General features: G+C 31.3%; 1 protein-coding gene across 4 annotated transcripts in view; it reads right to left on the bottom strand.

Moving 5' to 3' along the window:
- LOC144472461 (dnaJ homolog subfamily C member 5) overlaps window positions 1–24,261 on the bottom strand; it is an 86,862-nt gene extending 62,601 nt beyond the window's left edge. For all 4 annotated transcript variants that reach the window (XM_078185569.1, XM_078185570.1, XM_078185572.1 and 1 more), the window contains exons 1-4: window positions 24,056–24,261; window positions 22,485–22,623; window positions 19,605–19,757; window positions 19,209–19,340 (exon numbers count right to left, since the gene is read on the bottom strand). In XM_078185569.1, the coding sequence (XP_078041695.1) occupies window positions 19,209–19,340; window positions 19,605–19,757; window positions 22,485–22,623; window positions 24,056–24,075 (444 nt within the window). In that variant the 5' untranslated portion in view covers window positions 24,076–24,261. The remainder of the gene's footprint in view (window positions 1–19,208; window positions 19,341–19,604; window positions 19,758–22,484; window positions 22,624–24,055) is intronic.
- Between the last annotated feature and the right edge of the window lie 632 nt (window positions 24,262–24,893).

The raw sequence follows: 24,893 nt of genomic DNA, 5'->3' as shown, positions 1-24,893 counted from the left end.
AATATCTGGAAACAATTCAAATGTCTATATAGTTTTGTATTAGTCAATTCATTCTAGCCATAAATGCAGAAAATCCGCATACTACTGATAACTAATACACAATTTGTATCGGCGTTGATGCGCAGATCTTATATCTGAAAACGGTTTTCTTCTATTATTTAAGACATTCAATTTGGGAAAAAGATATAAATTTTCAATTTCTGAGATCTCTTGACTTTCGCATGTAATCGATCCCCACCATTATCATGTTCTAACATTACATTGGATCTCCATTTGAGAGCACTTGGCAGCAACTTTGTGAATCTTTACTCTAGAGTAGCTATCAGAAATCTGTTATTCTTACACGCGATTTTAGAACAGTAATTATTTCAAATAAAAATTCAGTATGACCGTGAAACCATACGTGCAGATGTACGTCAAGTAATTTTAAACATTATTAAATTGAAAGGAGCAACTTTTGAACCTCGGAAGTGCGAAATAATAGAACAAAAATTTCAATGTGCACCATGCGATATACCGGGTGTCCCAAAAGTTACTACACATCGAGAGATGAGGGGTTCCTGAGGTCATTTGAAGTAACTTTTTCCTTAGTGTAAATGCAATCTGCGGCTTTGTTTACGAGTTATTAACAGAAAACACTGACCAATGAGAGGCGGACAAAGCCTAAGTTCTGCTTATTGATTCAATCTCGCTTCTCATTGATTCCTGTTTTTTGTTAATAACTTGTAAACAAAGTTGCGGATTACATTTGCGATAAAAAAAGTTCTGAAACCCTACATTTCCGATTTTATGAATATCTTTTAGGACAACCTATATATCGAAATATTCGCAACGTTTATGACATTGTCAATTGACGGAGTGAGTTACAAAGCTAGGATTCGAATTCTGTTGAAGAATTATATTATAATAACAAAATTATAGTTAATCATATAATAAGAAATTGAGAAAAGTATGATATATGAAAAAGAACGCTGTCTCCAACAAAATGTGCACCCCAGTGTAACCGTACTATATTGTTATATGATATATATTTGTTCCTTTATCGGTCAAATAGTATCGGCATATTCTGCGGACATAAATAAGAAACAAATGAAGAAATAACAACAGATTGATTTTCACTCGATATAGAAATATATTAGTTTTATTTAGTTATAAATTAGTTCTATTTATTAATCAAGGCATCTTAATGTGAATAGTAATAATGTGGTAATAATATAAAAATCGATACAGTAATAGTAGTCGTTCTATTATAGTAGTCCTAGGTGTGTGGACTGGAGAACACAGCTACTATAAGTTAATTTGATGTTTTGTGTAAAATTGAAAAGATGATCTGGAAGAATCTCTCTTGTGAAATTCAAAAGCCAAATTAATAACTATTCGATTGTAATAACTCTGGCAGCTGCTTTCAAATAGATTCATAATTTCAAAATATTCTCAAGAGTAAGTACGAGAAATTCTAAAATAGACATCTAGCTTTATGTGTCTAACAAGTCATACTTGCATAGTACTGTATTTTTCGCAGATAAAAGATTCTGAGGTACGAGAAAATTTGTCAAGAGCAATGAGGGTGCTATTCCTAACTGTTACTTCAAAATATGATCTTTAAATGTAAAAAAGTAATAAATATTTCATACCTGAACTCCCCTCCAAATACTTGTCAAACACCGTGGTGTACGTTATTAGAATAATTTAAATAATTGAACAAATGTCTAAATTATGTTTCAAGTAGTCTTTTATTTATTTTTTTTTTGTTTTTAATCAAATATTTTTTGGAAGAAAAATCAAATTTTAAATTTTAAAATGCTCTTATTGCGAACTTTTTGCTGTTTTCGTTCTTTCAAATTGTGTTAACACGTTAACCGCCACGTGCCGGTCCCTAGGAATCGACGCTAGACTTTTCGATTCAAGTTGACCAAACAGAAACCGATATCGCATAATTTAAATGTTCAGTCTCACAAGTACGCAAGGACCGACACATTCTCCGCGATAGAAGAACGAAAAATCTAACGTCGGTCCGTAGGGACCGACGCGGCCCGAACGGAAAATCTAGGAACCGGTGCGTGGCGCTTAACGTGTTAATTGATAAAATTCCTCTAAAATTATTTAACGACCACCCGATGCACAGAATGTTATTATTTGTTAAACCCTTTTTTCTAAATATTTCATCAGAAAGGATATTAATCTTAGAAATCATACTTAAGATCAATTTCGCAATCACTTTTATGGTAAATCCTTCGTAGATTCAAAAATGTAGAATCACCTCCTATAGCCACAAAAAATACTACCTATATACCCTGTGTATGTTGGTGCACATCTCTTATATCGAACTTTGATCATAAAATGTTCTTGTTCTGGTTCTGTTATTCTTTTGTTTGACACATTACCTATTGAGCAACCCGATAGTCTATTACGAGAATATATGTCTTACAAAACAATTTTCACAAATTTCAGCGATACAAATTTACCACTCTCTAATTTATGTTAGATATGGGTTCAGTTAATGTCGGTAAAATTTTTCTATACGAATACAGGCTTATTAACAATGCTGTAATAAACAGCCGGCAACATATGCAAAACTTTTGATAACAAAAATGAACATGGATAAACTTAGTTCTTGTTACTTTCCAAATATATCCGATATTTCCTATACATTTACTTATTACTACTGTGGTCAAAAAAAAAAGTTCGTAGAAATACACCAACATTTAACATTTCAATTTTCTTACAAAATATGTGCTATGTTATGTCCTTGCTGAGATTGACCCTGCGCTATTCCATGTTTATATCCGTTATTCTTACGCCTATGCTAAAATTTGACAGACTTGGTCAAGCGCATAATGCGACAGGCGACGCAACTCCTTTGACTAGAATTTCCAGAATAACAACCAATAATACAAGAACAGAACATTTTTAAGTTTAACATTTCAAATCTAAACTTTCTTTTGACATATTGCTGATAATTTTCTGATTTAAATGGGACCAAATACGATATAATTTGTACAGATATTTCCAATTACATAAAATAGAATCAATCACTTGATCTCATTCATGTTAAATAAAAAAGTTCTGTTCAATAAAATGAAAAAGTTAAAGCATTGTTTTTATTCTAGAATTATTGTGTATTTGTATTAATGTACACCGATATGCTAGTCGCTGGATTTGAAGTTTGCCGAATGCCACGATATTCGTTCTATCTTTCTCTTTGACTCTCTCATGAAATGTCGGCAACTACAAAGGCAAACCGCGAGGCTCGAAGAAACATGTCTAGATCAGTGCAGACATGAAAATTAACTACACACGGCAACGCATACGCGGGGAGTCCCGTACAGCTTTGTGGGGCATCTAGCGAGTGAACATTGTAATACTGAACTACGTTGCACATGCTTGGGCGACGCGGATGCAGTCACATGCAGTTTAGAGACGCTAAACAAAGAACTTTCAAAGCCGCAGTCGATAAGCTGTCGTTTCATAATGCATTCTTCACGTCACTATAATTTTTATAATCATTAGTTACTTTGAATTTCGAGAACATCAAAACCAAGTTGCAAATATATTGGACATATTTAAATAAGAATTTAATATTTAAATAGTATTACAGGGCTGGTTTTTTATTCCTTTTCCGGAGGAAGAGACACAAAAATAAATTACTCCCACTAAAGAAAAAGGGCATTATATGGTAGGAGTGTTATGACATATTAATTTTGATATTTGTAATATGGATAGAAAATGTTTTTCTAATCAAAATTTTCCTTATCATGCTAATAAATTGACAGTAGTACAATAATTAAATGCTTAGAGAATACATTAAGAACTGTGTATGGTATGCAGGGTGTTCAAAAAGTAATTTAAGATTGAGAAATGAGGGATTCCTGATGTCATGTAAAGTAATTTTTTACTTAACGCAATTGCAATCCGCAACTTCGTTTACAAGTTATTAACCGAAAACAGTGACTAATGAGAAGCGAGATTTGTTAGTGCGAGGCTGTCGAAACAATGAGCTGAACTGGGTTTGGACCGCTCGTTGGTTGTTCGGCCGCCTGGTATCAGCTGATCACGTCTCTCATTAGTCAGTGTTTTTCTTTAATAACTCGTGAACAAAGTCGCAAAATTTGTTTGCGCTAAAGAAAGTTACTTCAAACGACTTCAGGGCCCTTCATTTCCCGTTTGCGAGTAACTTCTGAGACACCTTGTATTTGTAACCAGAGTTACTATATCAAAAAAATTAATACGTTGGTTTTCCAACTGATTACTAGATATTTTTCGAAAATGTAACGACGAAGCGCAACATACATATATTAAATGTCGTTGCCATGAGCGAACGATTCAATAGCTCCAACAATGTTGAAATAACAGCAAGAAAACATTCTACGAACTTTTTGAACAGGACAGTTCCATTTATAAGAACGATGTTTCCGCCAAAGATAATAATGTCTGTCCAAACCAAATATATGGAACTAGGTTTCAAATTGTTTTAAAGCAATAACTTGAGCTGTAGAGTTCAGTCATGGAAATCTTTCTTTCGAAGATGCTGTGACATAATTCAAGATGAATATCCTTTTTAAGGTTGTTGATAACTACAGATATAGTCGAGTATTTTAGACAAATAATTTGTTTTCTCTGCTAGCCAGTCGTTTCGACCGACTTGTACAGTTTTCACAATTGTCCCCTCCATTTTTGATTATTAAATATTCCTTATCGTCCATCTGCAGTTTGAATGTCAATTCACTGTCACATCTATATCGCGGATTTTTACGTAATTGATACGACATAAATATACAAGTCGTGGCAATTTTAAATTGGATATATCGTTGCTTTAATTCAGTAATGAGATATGTCTAAATAATGAAGTTTAGATACAAAAGTTGGATATGGTAATTAATGCTTTTATTTTATACATTCAAAGATAAGTCAGTATTGCATTATCCAGGCAATGCTATTTGATATGAAATAGTAGAATATTTCCGAATCACTTTAACTTTTCAACGTTTTAGTATTGAATTAGAAAAACGATATATTAAATAAATACGCAACATATAATTAATATTTAAAATTATTTGCTTGAAAGACATAGTACGCAACGCAAACGATGCTTGCAGGAAAGTATTTGGTCAGGCAAAATCCTGGAAAAAGTATTTGACCATACAAGTTTGCATACAGATGAACAATAATTTACTTTAAATCCGCAGTATCCAATATTTTAGAATGCATACTATTAATACATCATTATTACGTGTATATAAGACTGTTTTAACGAGTGATGACGCTCATTTCATAAAATTTCCCTGTTATTGATGAAAAATCCTGCTTTTTTATAATTTTTCTATCATCTTCAGGATAACTAATTGTGGTGACTATCTCCGCCATTCGTCCGCAGATGGATTGCTTTCCCGCAGCTACCTAAAACCGTCCCGATTTGTATATAGAGTCGGTCACGAAAATATTCGGACACCACTATAGTTTTTACTATTATATTTCATACTTCAGAAATGTAAACAATGAGAACAAAAAGGGGTTTCACGTATGTTAGCACGAAGTGTGTAGTTTACAAAAACGTAAGAAATATTTGTTTACGATACGTAGTTATTTAACTAACAAAAGAAAAACGGAAAGTACGCTCATTTTCATGTCACGAATAAAACATAATTCTTCAGGACATATAGAAACATATTCCATACAAAACTTTTATTTTGTCAGTCAAGGCCTAAGTTATTATCCTCTGTGAAAAATATTCAGTAATTAATACACTAAAACAAAAACTTTGGATAAAACTAAATATAGCTGATGAACATCAATTGCTGTATGAAGCATATGGGGAACATGCTCCATCAATAAAAACGTGTGGTTCCGACGTTTTAAAAATGGCGATTTTAACATCAACGACAAAGAAAGCGAAGGGAAGTCAGTAAAGTTTGAAGTCGTCGAATTGGAGGCGTTATTGTACAAAGATCCATGTTAAACTTAGAAGGAGCTCGCTGAAACCTTGGAAGTGACTCTACAAGCGATATCAAACCGTCTCCAAGCCACGTATAATGCGTAAAAACAAGGAGATTGGGTTCCGCATGAGCTCAAGCCAAGAAATGTCGAACGCAGTTTTTTCCTGTGCGAACAATTATACCAAAGTCAGAATAGGAAGGGTTTTTTGCTTCGAATCGTGACGGGGGGCGAGAGTGGATCCACTACGCTACCCAAAGCGCAGAAAATCGTGGGGTAGGCCCGGCCATGCTTGAACTTCAAGGGCCAAACCAAATATTCATGGCAAGAAACTAATGCTTTGCATTTGGTGGGATCAACTCGGAGTGATCTACTATGAGCTACTCAAGCCTAACGAAGCCATCACTGAGGAACTTTATCGACAACAATTGATACAACTGAACCGAGAGTTGAAGCTCAAACGCCCCCAATATGCCAAAAGACATGACAAAGTGATCTTTTAACATGACAACGCTCGACTACATGTTGCAAAAGTCCGCAAGGACACTTTGGTAGCGCTTTTGCCAAAAATTGGATCGATTCTTGGATCGACTCAAAAGTCGAGAATTTCTTTCGACGCGACATTCGAATGGTGCCTGAAAGATGGGGAAAAGTCGTAGCTAACGATGGACAATACTTTGAATAAAATTAATTCTATCAATTTCTCTGAATAAAGTTTCAAAGTTACAAAAAAATCCCTCAAAACTTATTTGTTCTCCCAATATTATTCCTAATTGTATACGACCCTCATATGCGTGTGAACATAATTGTGACAATGGTTGAAAACAAAATCAGTGGAAATCAGATACGATACGTCTTTCTCAAGAGCATAGAATAAAATACGGTACAGTACCTTTTCATTAGCAAATACTTAATAACAAACGTCCTGAACGTGACTACCCTGTTTTTTCCTAACGAAATCATAAACAATATCGTTTCATATAAAAGTTGAATGGAACAAGCACATAAAGCACGTTCATAGTAATTGTTCATTAATATTATTTACAGTAGGACAACTTGTTCTCAGAAAGAACAATATTTCTGTCGATTATGTTTATTTATATTATGCATTATGTATTTATTGATGCTATTTTTGTCAACAGGTTTTTCTAGTTTTATTTATTGTCAACAGGTTTTTCAATAACTATTTTTGTTGAAATATAAAATTTGAGGAAACAATTTATTAAATCGTTTTGATCGGTTACGATTAAAGTAATTGAATAGGACATTCAAACAGAAGTCCATACTGTTTTGTAATCAAGTTTGAAGATGAACAAAAATAAACGACTCTTTCCAAGAGCATAATCTAATAATTACGTAAGATTTATACTTTTAATATATATAATTATATTGGTATTGGCATCATTTGAGATCACCCTTTACTAAAATTTATAATATATTTTGGAACTACCGATAACGTGTTACGAGATTGTACCCGGTCCATAAATTGTATATTTTTATAAATTTTCGAAAATGTTACGAAATAAGTTGATGATATACGGCGCAATAAAAATATCCCTATAATTTAACACGTTCACATCGGGGGCAATTTTTATAGTTTTCGCTACGAGGCGGAGCTCAAACTCGTGCTCCGCTTCATCGGGCGGGACAGTATTGTTGATAATGCAATTGTTACAATTATCCGTTCAGTAACAGTGCATGCGGTTATCTTGAAATTTGTGTAGCTCATCATTGAAGCAGAAATTATTTTCTTACTGCTGTTCAGTTCGGTGGAGTAGAACAAGCTTCAACATCAGTTTTCCAGATGTGGAAATAATGAAACATTCAGGAATTTCCGTGAGCCCTCAGTCCCAAAGTTTTCCACATTTGGCAAGCTTCATCTTTCAAGACCTTAATAAATTGCGTAAACAATTACGCTACATTTAGAATATTGAATTATTATGTCTGTACTACCAAAATTCGTTTTATAAATTATGTTTACGATGTTTACATAAAATAAAATAAATTCTACTTTTTTTCAGATAATATTTATTAAATTTCCATTGTTTATATTTTCAAAGATACGATCATTCTTTACAACTATTCAAAAGAACTAAATTTTTAATGGTACGAAGCGTTTGATCGAATATTTATGCGTGACTACATCGGTGTGCACGCCGTCCGATGGGACAACCAAAACATGAACCTAATACCCATAGATAAGAACATATACAATACAGGGCGTTCCGGAAATCGTAGTACAACCGGGCAGGGGGTGATTCTACATCAAAAAAGAAGAAAATATTTTGGTATAACATTTTTTCATCCGATGCTCCGTTTTCGTGATAATCGACTTCAAAGTTCGTTCAACTTGTAAACGATTTAATACAATTTGCTTATCGTGTATTATTAATCAAGTCAAGTGTCGTACTCGTGTATAGCAAGTTTATAGCATGAATAATATAATTTGCAAATAGCAAATGTTACACAATTGAAACATAAGATTACGAAGGCATTCGAAAAATTAAAAAGCGATAACAACTTATAATCTGTCCAAATGTCATTAATTCATCGAGCAAGCTTATGTATGCAGCAACGAGAAAGACATTTTCAACAATTATTGTAGTATTGTAATAGTGAGTAGTAAAAAAGAATAAAAAATGAGTAATCAGTAGACACACTTTGTATTGTTTCAACCGCACAATTATCACTGTTTGTAAACACTGTTCCGAACAGAGGCAAGCAAAGCAGTGAAATACACGATCGAGCAAATTATATTAAATGGTTTACAAGTTGAACGAACTTTGAAGTCGATTATCACGAAAACGGAGTTCCGGATGAAAAAATTTTATACCAAAATATTTTCTTCTTTTTTTATGTAGAATCACCACCTGCTCGGTTGTACTACGATTACCGGGACACCCTGTATATAAAACTCAACGTTCAACGAATAAGGCATTCATTGAGCTCGTTTAGACCATGTCACGTCTCTTTGTTTCGTAAACCCTTGCTGTCGTTTTTTAGTAGTGTCTCCAATCTTCTATAAATTCCACGGACTTCGGAATAATTCAAGTGCGCAGAAGTGAAGGATCGTGCGTCATTACTTAGGTTTTGATACGGTCCCGTGACACCGGCGTGAACGTTATTAACACGTTCATACCAACCTGTACCACCACTGGTTCACATTTGAATGCCTCACTAAGTAGCGTGCACCAAATTTCTCATCGGACAACAAATACCGCCAATAATAACTATTTTGAAACTGTTTATTAAAGTCTGTTTTTAGAGTTCATATATTTTTAAAATTGATCAAAAACCACTCGACGAACAAAATGCTCTCAAAACAGCTGCCCAATATCGATAAACTTAAATAACAACGCCAGAGTAAACATGTTAAAGAAAGAAATATCTTTCTATGTAACTTCAATTTTTTGCAATTAATATAGAGAATTTATATGTTGCACAAAAATCGGCAGTCATACTTGTTGCACAAGGTATCACAAAGTTCCACGTTAAACTCGGAAAGGGATGATTTCTAGTAATTTTAAACAACTTTTTCGATAGCGAAAAAATCCATGTTTTCCATTAATAACTCATGTCCATTAATAACTCAATTTTCGCTAGTTCGGAGTTCTGGGATACCCTGTATAAAGGACGTATTATAACAAAGATCGCATTTATAATTGTGTAAAGCTCCATTTCAAGATCTAACAGTCTAATCGATCTCAAAATCTGTATTTTGATATACTTTTATTGTTATCGAAAGTTTATAGTGACAGCCGAAAAATCATAATTTATCAATGTACACAGAGCGACTCGGCTAAAAGAGACCATCTAAATATCTCCATTAAAAAGGTGTGCAACACAGTCTAAATTGAATTCGGAAGAAAGTATTGTAGAACAACAATTTACTTTCATGTTGTCTTTTAGTTTCTTTGAGGTTATCGATATTTCTTATGCAAAATACATTTACCTTTTTTTATACATTTCATAACAGACTGAAAAATACATTCGAATATGTGTGTCGCAATAAAATTACCTTGAATATTACAAATTGAAATAATAATATATACATATGAAAACTTACGTTTCGTGTTACTAAATATTCGAAGTTCTGTCAACAAACAATATGGACTTTGTTTACTAACAGATAGGAAAAGTTTGTTATCTAACGGTGTTACCATTATTGCAAAGATCTTCATAATTCACAATTGGGCGATTAAGAAAATTCACCATCACTAAACAACCTATTATCAAACATTTAATAGCATAAACTGTAAGTTTTCATACTATTGTTTAATAATTCCATTTTTTTATGTACAGGATTATTTGATGTCATTGCGTAAGGCATATTCAAATGTATTGCTAAGAGATGCATAAAAAAAATTAACATCCTACATAAAAAATGAAAATGACTTTGAAAAAACTAAAAAAAAGAGAGCACTTTATAACGTCACAACGAACCAAAAACAATAGGATTGTCATTTCCATAAGTTCGTACTAATTATTGAATATCCTTGAAAAATTCCAAAATCTGTTCCCATTTTTTTGATAGACACATTTCTATGGTTTCACGTTACAATACTCAGCGTTTCTCTTTATAGATCTTATATTGTCAACATGATCTCACTAAAACATGCTGCAGTATTCGAAATTTTAAACCGTATTTATGTAATTTTTGTTTTATGCATTGTTGCAGCGCGATCAAAGCGCCTATAATAGAATACTTTCGATACTATTTCTAATTTCTTTGAACGTCTATGTCAAAAATTAAAATCTTTCGATTTTGTATTCGGTCCACCAGTGGCATTCCAGAAATCAGCTGTAAAGATCACAACCTTAACTTTTTAATAAAGTGACAATGTTTTCAAAATTCAATTGCTAAAATTTATGGACCATTGTCAGCTGATTTTCATTTTTTACTATATGAAACTATTTAGCGACATGGCCCATTGGTGCATGATCATTAGTGATTAGAGCTTTATTAATAAATGCATTTTTATACAAATGTATACAACTACATATTTCTGCAATGCAAAGGATAAATATAAAAGACTAACAATGCACGAAATAATTACTTGAATAAAAATCAATTAATTTACTCATGTTTTAAAAAACTGTTTCAATACAAAGTTACATTAATCTTAACATACACCAGTGTAAAAATTCGCTCATTTTTTTATCTTTCAGAGTTTAAAATATTTTATTTTTTTGTTATGCTATAAGATGTATATTTTTTAAAATGTAAATCTTGTAGATGTGGTACAACCACATGTATACCATTTATATTTTTCAAAATTATATTGAAAATTGAAAATTAATGCTTCATCGTAATGAAACATAACCAGCAAGATAAATAAAGATAAAACTAAGTAACTTAACGAATGCTGTAATCAACACTTACATAACAAATTCTGTATAATAAACGTAAAAGGTACTATTACATCAAATCGAGTACTTCACATGTACTTAATTTAGTGTTACATGCAAGTGGTCACATTGAAACCAAAAGCTATTTGGACAGCTTTATTTTTTAACTAACATATAGTGTGTGCAAAATAAATAAATCGTGAAAAGAATAATTTGCACTTACTGTTCGAAATCAGAAATGAAATACGATGCAACTTAAACAAACTATGCAACTCACTCCTCAAATTATTAACATACTTAACAAAACCTAATATGTTTCACCGGGTATGCTACATCACTACGGATACTGTTACTGCATGTACAGAATAACTAAATAATTTTAAGTATGAGTGTCTTGAAAAGAGTGTAAGCCCTTCAAAGGAGACATCCCTAAGGTGACTTATAAGTAACTTTTCTCTTAGTGAAAATGTTCTCCGCAGCTGTGTTACCAAGTTATTGACGTACCCCCGGGACACGGCCGTCCAGGGCGAGGGGGAGCCGCGTTAGCGTTCTTAGAGAGTTCCCATGGCTCCCCCGAATCCGCCAGGTAAAGGATGCGCGTCCGAAGGTCGCCGCGGGGGTTTTAGTGGGTCGAAACCTACACTACCCCCGTCAACGCCCCCGAGTTACGGGGGCGTCTGACATGCAGATTTCTCCCGCGTTAAAAAAAAAAAAGTTATTGACGTAGAACACGGATCAATCAGGCAACGAAGATGTCCTACAGATTCTAGTGCATTGTCAAGTTACGACTAGCATAATTGCTAACTTCGTACTGAGCTCGAGATTTCTGCGACTCAGCATACGTGACATTATTGACACATATTTGATAAAAATAATTTGGATTCGGAACAGAATCCCAAATGTGTGTTATGTGGTCGGTGCGCTGGCTTTGCCATGTTCTCTGTCAAACACCATAGCGGGGGAACATGTCTGTATGCTCGTCGCCTTTCGTTACTCTCGTTTACCTACACCGACTTCCCGACGCACATTTGGAACAGCAGGTAAATTTTTAATTAAACGGCCGTGTTTCCTATTAATTTCCTATTAGTCATCGACTTGTGGTAGTTCGTCATCGTGTTAGAATTCGTAGGACATTCCGATCTTCTAATTGGTGCCTTTTGTTAACATAACTATAGAGAACATTTTTATCACGGAAGATGTTACTTTAAATTATCTGAGGATTTAACCCTTTGAAAGACTTACAATATCTTTGTGACACTTTGTAAAAATATTTCAATTTAATATATAGAACGTAAGATACGAAATAATATTTAATGCGCGTAAGCATACATAAAAATTAGCACGTAGATTTAAATTCACCAACAGAAAAATCAGACACACTTAGAATGGACAAAGTTGTTCAAGTAGTCAAGTAATCAAGTAAGTAATCAAATGTACATATATGTATATATTAAATGTACGAAAAATCGATTATATTCTTTCACTTCGCAGACAGAACTTTTCAGTAGACCTAATATAATGCATATATGTATATTGAATTTATAATACCAAAATTAATTGAAAGTTTACTTGAAGAGAGTACTGAATCAGACCTATTAAACAATGATATTGAAAGGAAAATTTGATTTTAAGATAATGTCGATTAACATCTGTGTAAAATATAACATCCTAATGAAATATTTATTCAAAATTAAAATTAATATGGTATTATGTGAATGGCAAACATTGTTCGTTGGATACAATTTTCATAAAAATGTCAATATATCATATGTAATTAAAAGTAATAAATACATATGCAATGATTTTTATCATTAAATTCTTTGTTTCAGTAGAAACTTCATTTCATCGTCCATTCTAAAATTGTGAACTCTTTTGCCGGCCCTTGCAGTCATTATTATTTTATTGTATAGTGTAAAATATTATATTTAATATAATATAAGGTTTTACTCGTTTTTACACTATTTTAATATTCATAAATTCTCCAAATATATTATCTATCTATACATTTCTTTATCGTATTTTTCTCTACTTATACTGTTAGACATAATATTTTCAACCCCCATTTCTCTTATAAAATCTACAATTTTTCCATAACTAGGAACTATCAAGTTTATTTTTTCTTAATTAAATGGAACAATGAAACATTAAGTAGAATATTTCACTATTCCACGCATACAAGGTGTCTTTGAAGAGACACATCGAATGAATACAATTTGTTTTTTTCATATCTCAACCTTGTGAGACATTATGAGGTGACTTTCAGTTTTTTCAAAATCCGAGTCACAGATTTATCAAAATCAGTACGTTTTTTTTTAAATATTATACAATCTCTAATGGACGGATGATTTTAGTGACTTATAATATGATGATCTTGAATTGACTTTAATTTTAAAACTCGGGATCATCGTATTATAGATCGCTGAATTTGTTTTTCCGTTGTCAAAAATGTGATATTAGGTTGGGGAAAAAGAAATCCATTATTTTTTTGGTAGACGGCTATAGTGATCAATATCTGTTAAAGCATCGATCAAAGAATTTCAGATTTATGCTCCTTGGAAAGGTGACATTTCTTGTTACTTCAAGGTGTTAAAAATGGAAGTCAACATAGAGAAAATTCTGTACATTTTACAATTTTTCTTTAATAAAGGTGAAAATGCAAGCCAAGCGGCTGAAATTGTGGATGGTGTTTATGGTCCCAATACTGTAACAGCCAATTACACGTAATTTTGGTTTCGTCGATTCCGTTCAGGTATATTTGATGTTAAAGATGCGCCTCGTACAGATAGGCCTGTCGTAGAAAATGTTGACAAAATCACAGAAATAATCGAAGTTGAACTGCATGTTAGCAGTCGTAGCATCGCCCGGGAACTAAAGATCGACCATGAAACGATTTTAAACCATTTGCACAAAACTAGATTTAAAAAGAAGCTCGACGTTTGGGTGCCACATCAATTAACACAAAAAACCATGATAGTTCGAATTTCCATGTGTGATGTCTTGGCCAAACGGAATGAGATCGGTCCATTCCTTGAACGCATGATGACTAGGGATGGAAAAGGGATCACATACGACAACATTATGCGAAAACGTTCATGGTGAAAGCCTGGTGAAGCAGGTCAGACGGTGGCCACACCAGGACTAACAACCAAGAAGGTTCTGCTGTACATTTGGGAGGACTGCAAAGGAATCATTTATTATGAATTGCTTCCATATGGTCAAACACCACTAAATTCGGATCTCTACTGTCAACAATTGGACCGTTTGAAGCTAGCGATTGACCAGAAACGGCCAGAATTGGCCAACAGGAGAGGTGTTGTGTGCCATCAAGACAATGCCAGGCCACACACGTCTATAGTTACTCGTCAGAAAATTCAGAACCTTGGCTAAAACGTTTTAATGCATCCACCATATAGTCCAGACCTGGCACCATGCGATTACCATGTTTATCTTGCATTGCAAAACTTCCTTAGTGATAAGAAATTGGCATCGAGAGAAGATTGCGAAAGTCGATTACAGGAGTTTTTCGCTAATAGGGGCCAAGACTTCTACGAGAGAGGCATTATGAAGGTACCTTTAACATGGCAACAAATTATAGAACAAAACGGTGCATATTTGACCTAAATCGGACAATTGGAAACATATTAAATAAAGTCATGAAGTACACGTAAAAATAATGGATTTCTTTCTCCTCAACCTAATATTAAAATTCAAGTGCATTGATTTCAAAAGAACTCAAGCGGTTGAATTTATAACTCTCTGATATTTAAAAAAAGTAAAATATGAAAGAAATCAAATTGTACTCATGAGGATGAGTTCTGTAAAATGCTACTGAATTTCCTAAAGATTTTCTTGATACAACGGATTGATTTAGAATTATTTTAGATAATAATTCTTAATGATCCAACATGTGTACGGATTTCATAGTCAGAAAAGACATTGACAAAGAAAAAAGATAAAAAAAAGACATTTTGTCCTTTGTTCTGTGTAGTTTTTTAAGCAATCATATTTAAAAAAAACATATTGACAACTTTTAAAATGTCTCGCGTTTCAATAATTGGCAAACAAAGACTACAAACTGTAATTAAAGCAAAAGAGACAATTAAAAGTGGCCAGCTATAATGATATTCCTTGCGAAATTATTTCGTTTTCATCAAGCAAACGAAAATAAATTGTAATTAATACCGATACTGGCCATATGACGAAAGTTGTCTCTATCATGTGGTGTAATTAGAATTCTTTCCAGATGCTTCAATATCTTTTATCCTTTTTACTTTAGCATTTGTTTACACATATTTTATATTAGAATACTACAATATAAGTTAGAACTACACACAGTGTCTCAGAGAAAGGAGTCCATTTAAATATATGTTATTTTAGGAAATATTGAAAAACTTTACTTTATTAACAAAACTTGTTTAGATTAGAAAATTGTATAATATCGTGATAAAAATTTTTTAAGTTGGAGAAGTTTCAGAGATTTCAAGACTACCTTTACTTTTTTAATTATATATTGTTTTATACATTAGTTGATGCAGTTCAAAATTTTCTGTAAAAAAAATATATTGACATATGCAATTTTGTAGAACTCTTTAGATTTTTCATTAAATACTGTTAATTTTATTGCAATATTATTACGTACAAGATGATCGTAGAAGATATTTGAAGATCGTTGAGTCGGAAATTTCATTTTTTTGGAAAATGCCGAACTGTATCAACAAATGTATAAAAATATATGATTTTATCTAAAAAAGTGAAGATAACTGTGAAATCTCCAAAAATGTACCAGCTACAAACAAATATTATCGCCATATCCCTAAGCTGAACAACTTCGTTAATGAAATTTTCCAGTATTTCTAAAAATAACAGTGACGTTTAGGTGAGCCTGTGTAGTTGAAACACTCTGAACACCTATTACTATTGTTAAATCACAAAAGTTATTTACATTTTGAAAGTTTGTCTGTTCTATTTTCGGAAAATTTGATTTTCTCGAAAACTACAAATTGAAATTTAGAAAGATGTATAATTGTGAACATAATTGACAAAAACCTGCCAGAAATGCGTATTTAAAATCAGAAATCTGAAAATAAGTAAACTTTGTTGAACACTGTTTTTAATATTAAACAAGTTTATTGGAAGCGCGGAATTTATTTATATTTTATTCTGATATACGCTAAATATTCTATCACATAAGACATTTTGGGCCCACGGCGTAATTCGGTATTTTATTTTTGAAATTGTTAATCAAATAATATAGTAATATTTTACTTAAAAATTTCAAGAAAATAATTTATTTAAAAAGACTTATTTCTAAAGTGCCGTACAATTTTCACTACTTGTATCATAAATTGCACTGATTTGTATCCCAAGTCATACTTAACTTATCACAAAATGGAAAAGGTTATAATATTTATTACAAAAGAAAACTGAATACCTTTCTCCGCACAAAATGAAAGAACATCGTCCAGTACGCATAATTGTTGTTAAAATGCAAAAAACAAAAAATCCAAAAACAAATATTCTCTATTTTTCATCAGAATTAATACACCTAAGTTTACATTAAAATGGGTTAACAATAAATAAGAGACATTGCAAAAAGGAATCGGATTTTTAATATATCGTTTGAACAAATATTTTTGGTCTTTTTGTGCGATTGAAATATCCATTCAGAAACACATAATTTAAAAGAACATCAATCTGATTCAATTGTTAGTTTCGGATATCTTTAAAAACGTGTTTTTGACCTACAACTTAGAGAACTGATTTCACCTTCAATAAAATTAATGGCTGATTCAAAAAAATAAATGTCGAATGTTTTTCGAAAAACCATATCTCATATAAGGTTCACTAAAATTGTTTTGTGTAATTTTGTGAAAAGTTAGAAAATGTGTAAAATATTATAAATGATTTCAAACTTTCATTATTTGTCTTATAACAAGTATTTCACAAATTTATGAACCATACATGTTTTGAAATAAATATTGGAAAATATTAATTACGAATTTACGTATTATCCCATCAAAGTCAAAAACTTGTATCAGTATATGTGCTTTATCTAGTACCAATGTGTTAAATAGATTTTATATAACTTATATGTAGTATAGTTTTTATTCTATTCATATTGAGAATAAATAAAATATCTCATAAGGCATCAAAATATTTTTTAAATTTGTTTGTATACAATTGAAGAGTGGTCAAATTTGAAGAAGAATTCAAAGCACTTTTTTTTCTCAGTGGAATGAGAGAAATATGCAAAGAACAAGTAACGCTTAAATAAATAACACCGAATATTGTAAAAACTAGAAAAACTCTAAAAAACTTGTATTAAAAGAACATATTCAAATACCATGAAAAGTTTTGATCTCTGTTACAGAAGAATCTCCGATGCGTCCCAAAAGTCCGGGAAGGATCCAATATTTTGAAACGGGATACATTAGGAAAGTATTTCAGACAAAAGTTTCAGGGTTTCGAATGTTCTATTAACCGAATATATCCAGTCGACTTTGAGCGGAAGGGTAAAGATCACATAAAAATCAACAAAATTTATTTAAATGGAACACACAACTTTCAATTATACAGTATTAAAAGTGATCTTAAGATCTTTCGAAAACACTGTAACATGATCTATTTATCTTGATTACCTTAATTATAATCTTTAGAAATTAAGTGCATAAGTATATAATGCTAATTTTGATACCGTAACTACTAAAGACTATAATTCAGGCAATTCTGAAAAGTAGTATGTCATATTTCAGAATCTTGGAATTATCTTGAAGTCAGTTTTAATGCTGCATGATTAAAAGTCAGATGTTTTATTTAAAAAAATTGTGTTCATTTTTACGTGACCTTAACTCTACCACCCAGGATAAATTGAATATATCTGGTTAGTGAAACATGTGAAACCCTGAAAAATTTTTCTCTAAAATGTTCCGTTTCCAAAATACTGGACTTCCCGGGGCTTCTGGGATACATTGTATATTCTACACAATGCTTTGTTACCCTCAAAACAAAATTTTACCATTTCAAACATTAATGAATTACAATCTTAATACAATTTATGATACAGGTTGCCAAAATAATACTTTGTGGACATTTTCAAAATGTGCATAACACATAGATCATACAAAATCCTTGCAATTTTGGAGTAAGACCCTGACCTACTCCTTACTTAATATTATAATTTTATAGACTTTTATAATTTTTTAAATTTGTGTTTTGAGAAATTTCTCTTGTAAGAAGATATGTAACATGATTATCTCTTTTTAATTTTGGATGAACTTCTTGTATGTTTGCAAACAAACAAACAACAAGAAAGATTTATTTTGTCAATGAAAATAAAGTAATTAACAAAAATACCCACTGAAAATTATTACTGAAACTATGTTATAAACTGTTATAGATAAATTTCCCTATGAAGTAAAAAGATTGTAAAGAAATGTGGATTAACATCTGTTATTTTAAATTCTACACTGAGAATCTGGTCAATCTAACTTAACCTATTTTAAATTTTATCCATCTGATGATAATTGGAAATGAGATGTAATCAATTCCATATTCGATAATTTGGAATACATATTGTTTTTAGTTATTATTAGCAAGAGTATGAAAGTCAAAATAAGAATTCCATTTTATTGTACAAAGTTTATCATTCACACTATATCTTTGTCTTGAACAGTTTTTAAAATAGTTTCCAATTTTCAAAGAGTAACATTATCTGTTAACTTGAGGTCTCCAATGATAAAATAAATGCTTTTTCTAACTTCAGACGTTTTTACAAATCTTTTAGTTTAAAGTTACTTTAAACTCGGAGAATAAAGGTTGCGTTACACTCCTTGCAAGTGTACATAAAATATGTGTACTTTCATACCTTGTGTAGTGAATTTAGGTATAGTTGTTTACCTTATAACTAAATAATAAGATATAAAGTTTACCGGAAGATTGTGGTATGCTCCACTGTACTCTGGTGGCGTTGGTTTGCATTTGCCGCAGCAGAAGTTGCAGCAACAACAGCAACAACAGCAACAGAAACATGCAGTTATCAAACTACAAAATAAGACGAGTGCCTGCAACAATGTATCAAGTTATAAATTTCTTTTAGTCACTTCGTTATAAGTAAAAAAAAAAAGGTGGGAGGCAAAATAAAAATTTAATGTAATATTTATCTACTTTACTTATAATGAATGTAAAAAGTATTTGTAAAGTGAATACTTTCAAAGGAAACTGTATAACTAGGATTATTATGGAACTTTTTCAATATTTAGAATCAACAGTTTGGTTCAACTTTATTAATTTGCGGTAAACTATAAAGATTACGCATTTAAACTTACCTTGCACCATCCAGAAGTAACAACAAAGTAAGCGTTAACATTGTCTTCGCCAAATTGTTCACCAACATATAATCCAAGAGATCCATAGTTGTCGTATATGTTGCGTTTTGTCAAATCTGTTAATATAGTATGCGCTCTATTTATTTCTTTAAACTGAAACATAGAATAATTTCGGGATCGTAATTTTAATTATATTACACAAGATAACATGTTGCTTTACGAATAAAATTATTATGCTATTAAAGTTTATATATATGATGGCAATTAAATTGCCACCATTTTAAGCAACATTTTACGATCCTAGTTTCATATATTGGATGTTGAAAACAATGTTAACCGTTTCTGAGATATAATTATTTTTGTTTACTAGCATTATAATTTGTAACAACTGTGTAATATTGACTTAACTGTATAATACAAATTGACTAATTTTTTATGAAATCTACCACCAACTATTGAATGAAGATATCCAGAACATAATTTATAAACACTTAAGTAAACATCACATGCAATGGCTGTATATCAATCATGATACTAACAACCAATAATGTTTATCTTAGAAACGGTTCACCTAACAACCTCTGTTTACTGCTTTTTTGTTCAATACAATGTGTCCTATAAACTGTATAATTATTATTCATATTATAACTTGTTTTTATAATTAATTATAATATAAGGTGAACTAAATTAATTACTTTATAGAAATAATATTTTTATATTAGTTCTAAGAATTATATAATAATGTACCATCAAATATTTGTAATTTCATAAGAAAAAAACCTTATCTCCAAGGAATACAAGATATGTAATTTATTCAGAGTTAAAGAGAGCTTTAACCTTTTTAACATGCATGAAAATTACATACACATACATTTTTGTCACGTATTTATTATTTTCACTTATTCCTTTAAACAATTTTTCAAATTAGTGTAAATACCAATTTAATCTTACTTCTTTAACAGGTTGAATGCCACGGGGGTCACCGGTGACCGGTACCTAACTTGGCTGTGACGCCATGGGGGCCATCGGTGATCGACGTGCCCGTACAAATATTGAAATTATGATATTTATTTCTAATAAACTAGTTGGATGGACAAAAAATTAATTCTACTCTAAGCAAATCTTATCTAATTTGAAATGCATTCATGTATGACTTATTGTTATGTTCTAGACTTACAAAACTTGCATTAAGTCATACAAGCTTAATGACTTAGTCATACAAACTTTCATTGTAATATATTCTTTTTATACGTATATGTTATTAATTTTTATATGTATACTGTCATTTGGTCTGATATCAGACATTAATATTCAACGAGTTTTCAAAGGAAGACATCTAATATATACAGAAGTTAGTGTCTCATGAAAAATACATCAAGAAAAATGTGTTATTAGCCTACATTTTTGTACTGTCTATTTTAATATTGATTATAATTTATTATTGTTATACTTTATATTTGATTCAATTTTAGCGATCGCAAAAAGCGATACATCTGTGGCTACCCTCAGGTAACGAGTGCATATCTAGAGGATCATGATTTGAAAATAAACGAATGAGTTTCTCTTGTAGGAAATGTATAGTTTTGTTATTGTGGCAGTCGTCTGATTAATTTGACCCTACCAAGTACTATTTGCTTCTCGATAAAAATATAGACACTATTTGACAACAAAACTTTACATGTATAAGATTTTACGAAAAGTGGTTCAAGACTGACGATTTATAGTACTCACTGAAGATAGTAAAAAATGTTCAATCAACATGAGTACAAAACAAATCTTTTTTACCACAATAAGTTTTCCTTCTCTGTTATAATGTAGAGTTCACGCATATCCCTCTGAGAGTTTCTCGTACAAGTTGCTCTTGCGAATACTCGCAAATAGTGTATCCATTTAAAAGCACCTTCAAGTCATTCTTCCTTCTCACACAATTTCTTTATGTAATCAAGTACATTCGTAATATACCACTACGATATAACGTGACAACAACGCGACATAATACGAACCAGTTTTGGATTATGAGAGTAATTCTACTGCGGATCCAAATTAACTCAGCCTTGAGGCTATAGAGCAACATTCGAGAATTTTACTCTCGTAGATGGTTACGCTCCATAAACCTTAAAGCATTTATATTTATGGTAGCTTAAAAAAAATGCTCCTTAACCTTAATAAGTTTAGTTATAATATATTATTACAACTTAGCTTATACTTAATAAAATACTCATAAAATACGGCTTTTAATAATTTACCTTGGATATCATGCAGTCGAGAGTCCACATTATCGATTTCGATAACCTTTTAACCCTTTTATTACCAATGGGCCGATATATCGGCCCTCGGTACTTATGCGAGAACTACCACGGGTCGATGTATCGGCCCCGTGCATTTGCGATCAAATTACCGTTCCTCTAAATATCAAATCTCTGTCATTTACATTTAATTCTTAACTTCGATATCAAGTTGCGTTTTACTCTTTGGTCTGCAAGTTCATGAGTTGTTTTCTCTTCCATCTCCTGTGTGCTGTTGGTTAATAAAAGTTGAAGCGTACATATCAAATCTACCGTGGCAGTCGTCGCATATACCGTGTAGGTGGACCTGGCATTAAAAGAGTTAATATGTTGTAAAACTCAACGTTCTAAACAACTTCTTTCTATACATTTAATCGTTGCTCAAACTTTATTTCCAAGATATTTGTGCAAATTTGCTGCTACTACTACTAAATACTAGTAGCAGCAATTTTCTATAAATGTTCTGGAAGCTAAGCTCGAGTAATAAGCTATGTTACATGTGCAAAAAAGATTGCTTAGAATATTAAGTTTTGCAACATATTTAAATGTTTTCAAAATTGTTGATGCAGACCCTCAGTTGCATAATTACGATTACCTTATCTGCAGCTTCTGGGTTATTCGGATTTTTATCCGGATGATATTTTAATGCTAATTTTTTATAAGCCTTCTTAATTTCTTCTGGTGTAGCAGTTTTTGAAATCTCTAATATCTGGTACAGGGAATCCCCCGCCGTTCTAAAAAAATTATAAAGCAACTAAATTAATTACTAAAAGTATAATTCGCATTGTGCATCAATATGAACAATACAATAATAAGAAATATAAGATGTTTAATCATTCATAATGTCATTAATCGCATGATTGATAGAGTATCTTTGTATTAAATGAAAGTTCATATAGTTCTTTTTCAATTATAGTCATTTTATTGTTTAGCTATTGGATATCTATAATTTTGTTCAATGACATCAATCAAAGAAATGAAAATAATCTTTTTGCACGGGTTCAAACTAATTATACTAATTATTTCAAAATAATAATACTGTTAGCATTCAAAACCAGCAGTAATTACAGATATATAAAACCTAGAAGAACAATAACTGAAAGTGAATTGTATAAATTTTAAGGTAATATGAAAGATTTAAATATTAAAAGATTAATCAATAATTTGAGACTTCTAGTTGCAAATGATTAAAAACCCAATAATTTTGTGTTAAACAAGCTAATATTTACATTTCAAGTGGTATATAAGAATAAAACACCTACGATTTTTAAATAAATGATGGAGTAAACTAAATTATTAATTAATTCATCAATACAAAGACAGTTAATAATGAATTCACATTGGTGGAGAATATTTTAAGATAAGTAATTTGCCATAAAGCGTTTTTCCAACAAAATATTATAAGCCCGGTAGCAATTCATGTATATGCACAATAAAGATTTACTTATTTACATTAATTGTATATTTAATAAGGTACATTATATAATTTTTCTAATGTTTGATATAAAGACATTATATGCTGCACCAGTTTATGTTACATTAGATGTATCATAACTTCCTATAGTTTTTAAAAATAATATATTATAAAAATACGAGATAAAGGAAAACATACTGTAATTTTGGGTAAGCCTTAAAAGTTCGACTTGACAGATTCCTTCACAATTAAATTTTGTAGATATAATGAAATTTATAATCCTTCAAAGAATGTTTCACACTAAAAGATCGAAAATTACGATCACTATTTTAAAAACCAAAAATATAACAATGAAATATATTATTTATATTTTTCAATTTATGACACAAGTTTAACTATTTGCAATCGTGTTAGAATGATATTTGAAAACTAGTAAACTAACCTAATATTTTAAAAATGTCCGAGGTTAAACCGTATATTTTCAATCACTGAAATTATTATTTTGTACGTTTACCAATATCGGGCGGTGGATCGTAATGAAAATACTGAAATAAATGAAAAATGAACGAACGGGAACGTTTAACCTAACATATGTTGAAATTTGTAATATATTTTAGCGTTCAAAACGTATTTGACAAGCAACGCAGGTAAATTCAATTCGATCATCATCGTCGCAAAATAACGAACACTTTTTAAAAAATCAGTCGAATTGCATACTAATATTGTTCAAATGGTGGTAATGAAATACTCACGACATTTTTCTTCCATCCATGTTTTAATGGAAGTACGATTCTTCGATTAATATGAAATATAATGTAGAATTAGAAGTCTAGAAATTAATTCGAGAGTACGTCGTCTTACTCTGGGAACGTGATTTTTGTCATTAAATGCATGCAACGTTTTGAACTGATATCGTTTCGGTTGATAGCAGAGGATGGAATTCAATATTTTAGTACTAAAAGTGGACACGGTTGCGTCAAACTGGCGCTACTGAGAGGTAAACTTAAATTGTAACCCATGAACGGACCATAAAAATTAGGGCCAATGCACATGAATCATTTATTAGTCATCGTAACCTGTATTTATACTACATTCGTCATTTTACTGTCACTGATATTCACTCTTCACAATAGTAACATGACGAACGCGGCAAAAATATTGATTTTTGTAGTTGGATACTGGTTAAGGCCATGGACTTGTCGTTAAAGCTAAAAAATATAGTATATTCTCTCGCATTGTATTTCAGTTTATAAACAAAAATGAAAAGTTTGAGAGAAAGAAATATTATTATTCAAACCTTGGCATAACCTTGATTAACGGAGAGGCATATGATCGCACGGTACAACGCACAGTATGCAATCACCCAGAAGCATCTGAGTTATGATATAAAGTAATAGTTCAAACTATAGGGGATAATAACAATCATGCATTGCTAAATTATATCTTTATTTTTGTCTTCCTTCATTCAAATACTATGAGCTGTAATATTATTACAGTTATTATTACTTATTTTTTTCATACGTATTATATTAAATCTATACACTTTGGAAGATAAATGTGTTATTGAAAATTGTACTTCGATGATTAAAC

This window comes from Augochlora pura, chromosome 7 (genome assembly GCF_028453695.1).
Source record: "Augochlora pura isolate Apur16 chromosome 7, APUR_v2.2.1, whole genome shotgun sequence".
In the NCBI taxonomy this organism is placed as follows: domain Eukaryota; kingdom Metazoa; phylum Arthropoda; class Insecta; order Hymenoptera; family Halictidae; genus Augochlora; species Augochlora pura.
The sequence above is the reverse complement of the archived record's forward strand: the minus strand, read 5'-3'. Positions and strand labels throughout refer to the sequence as shown.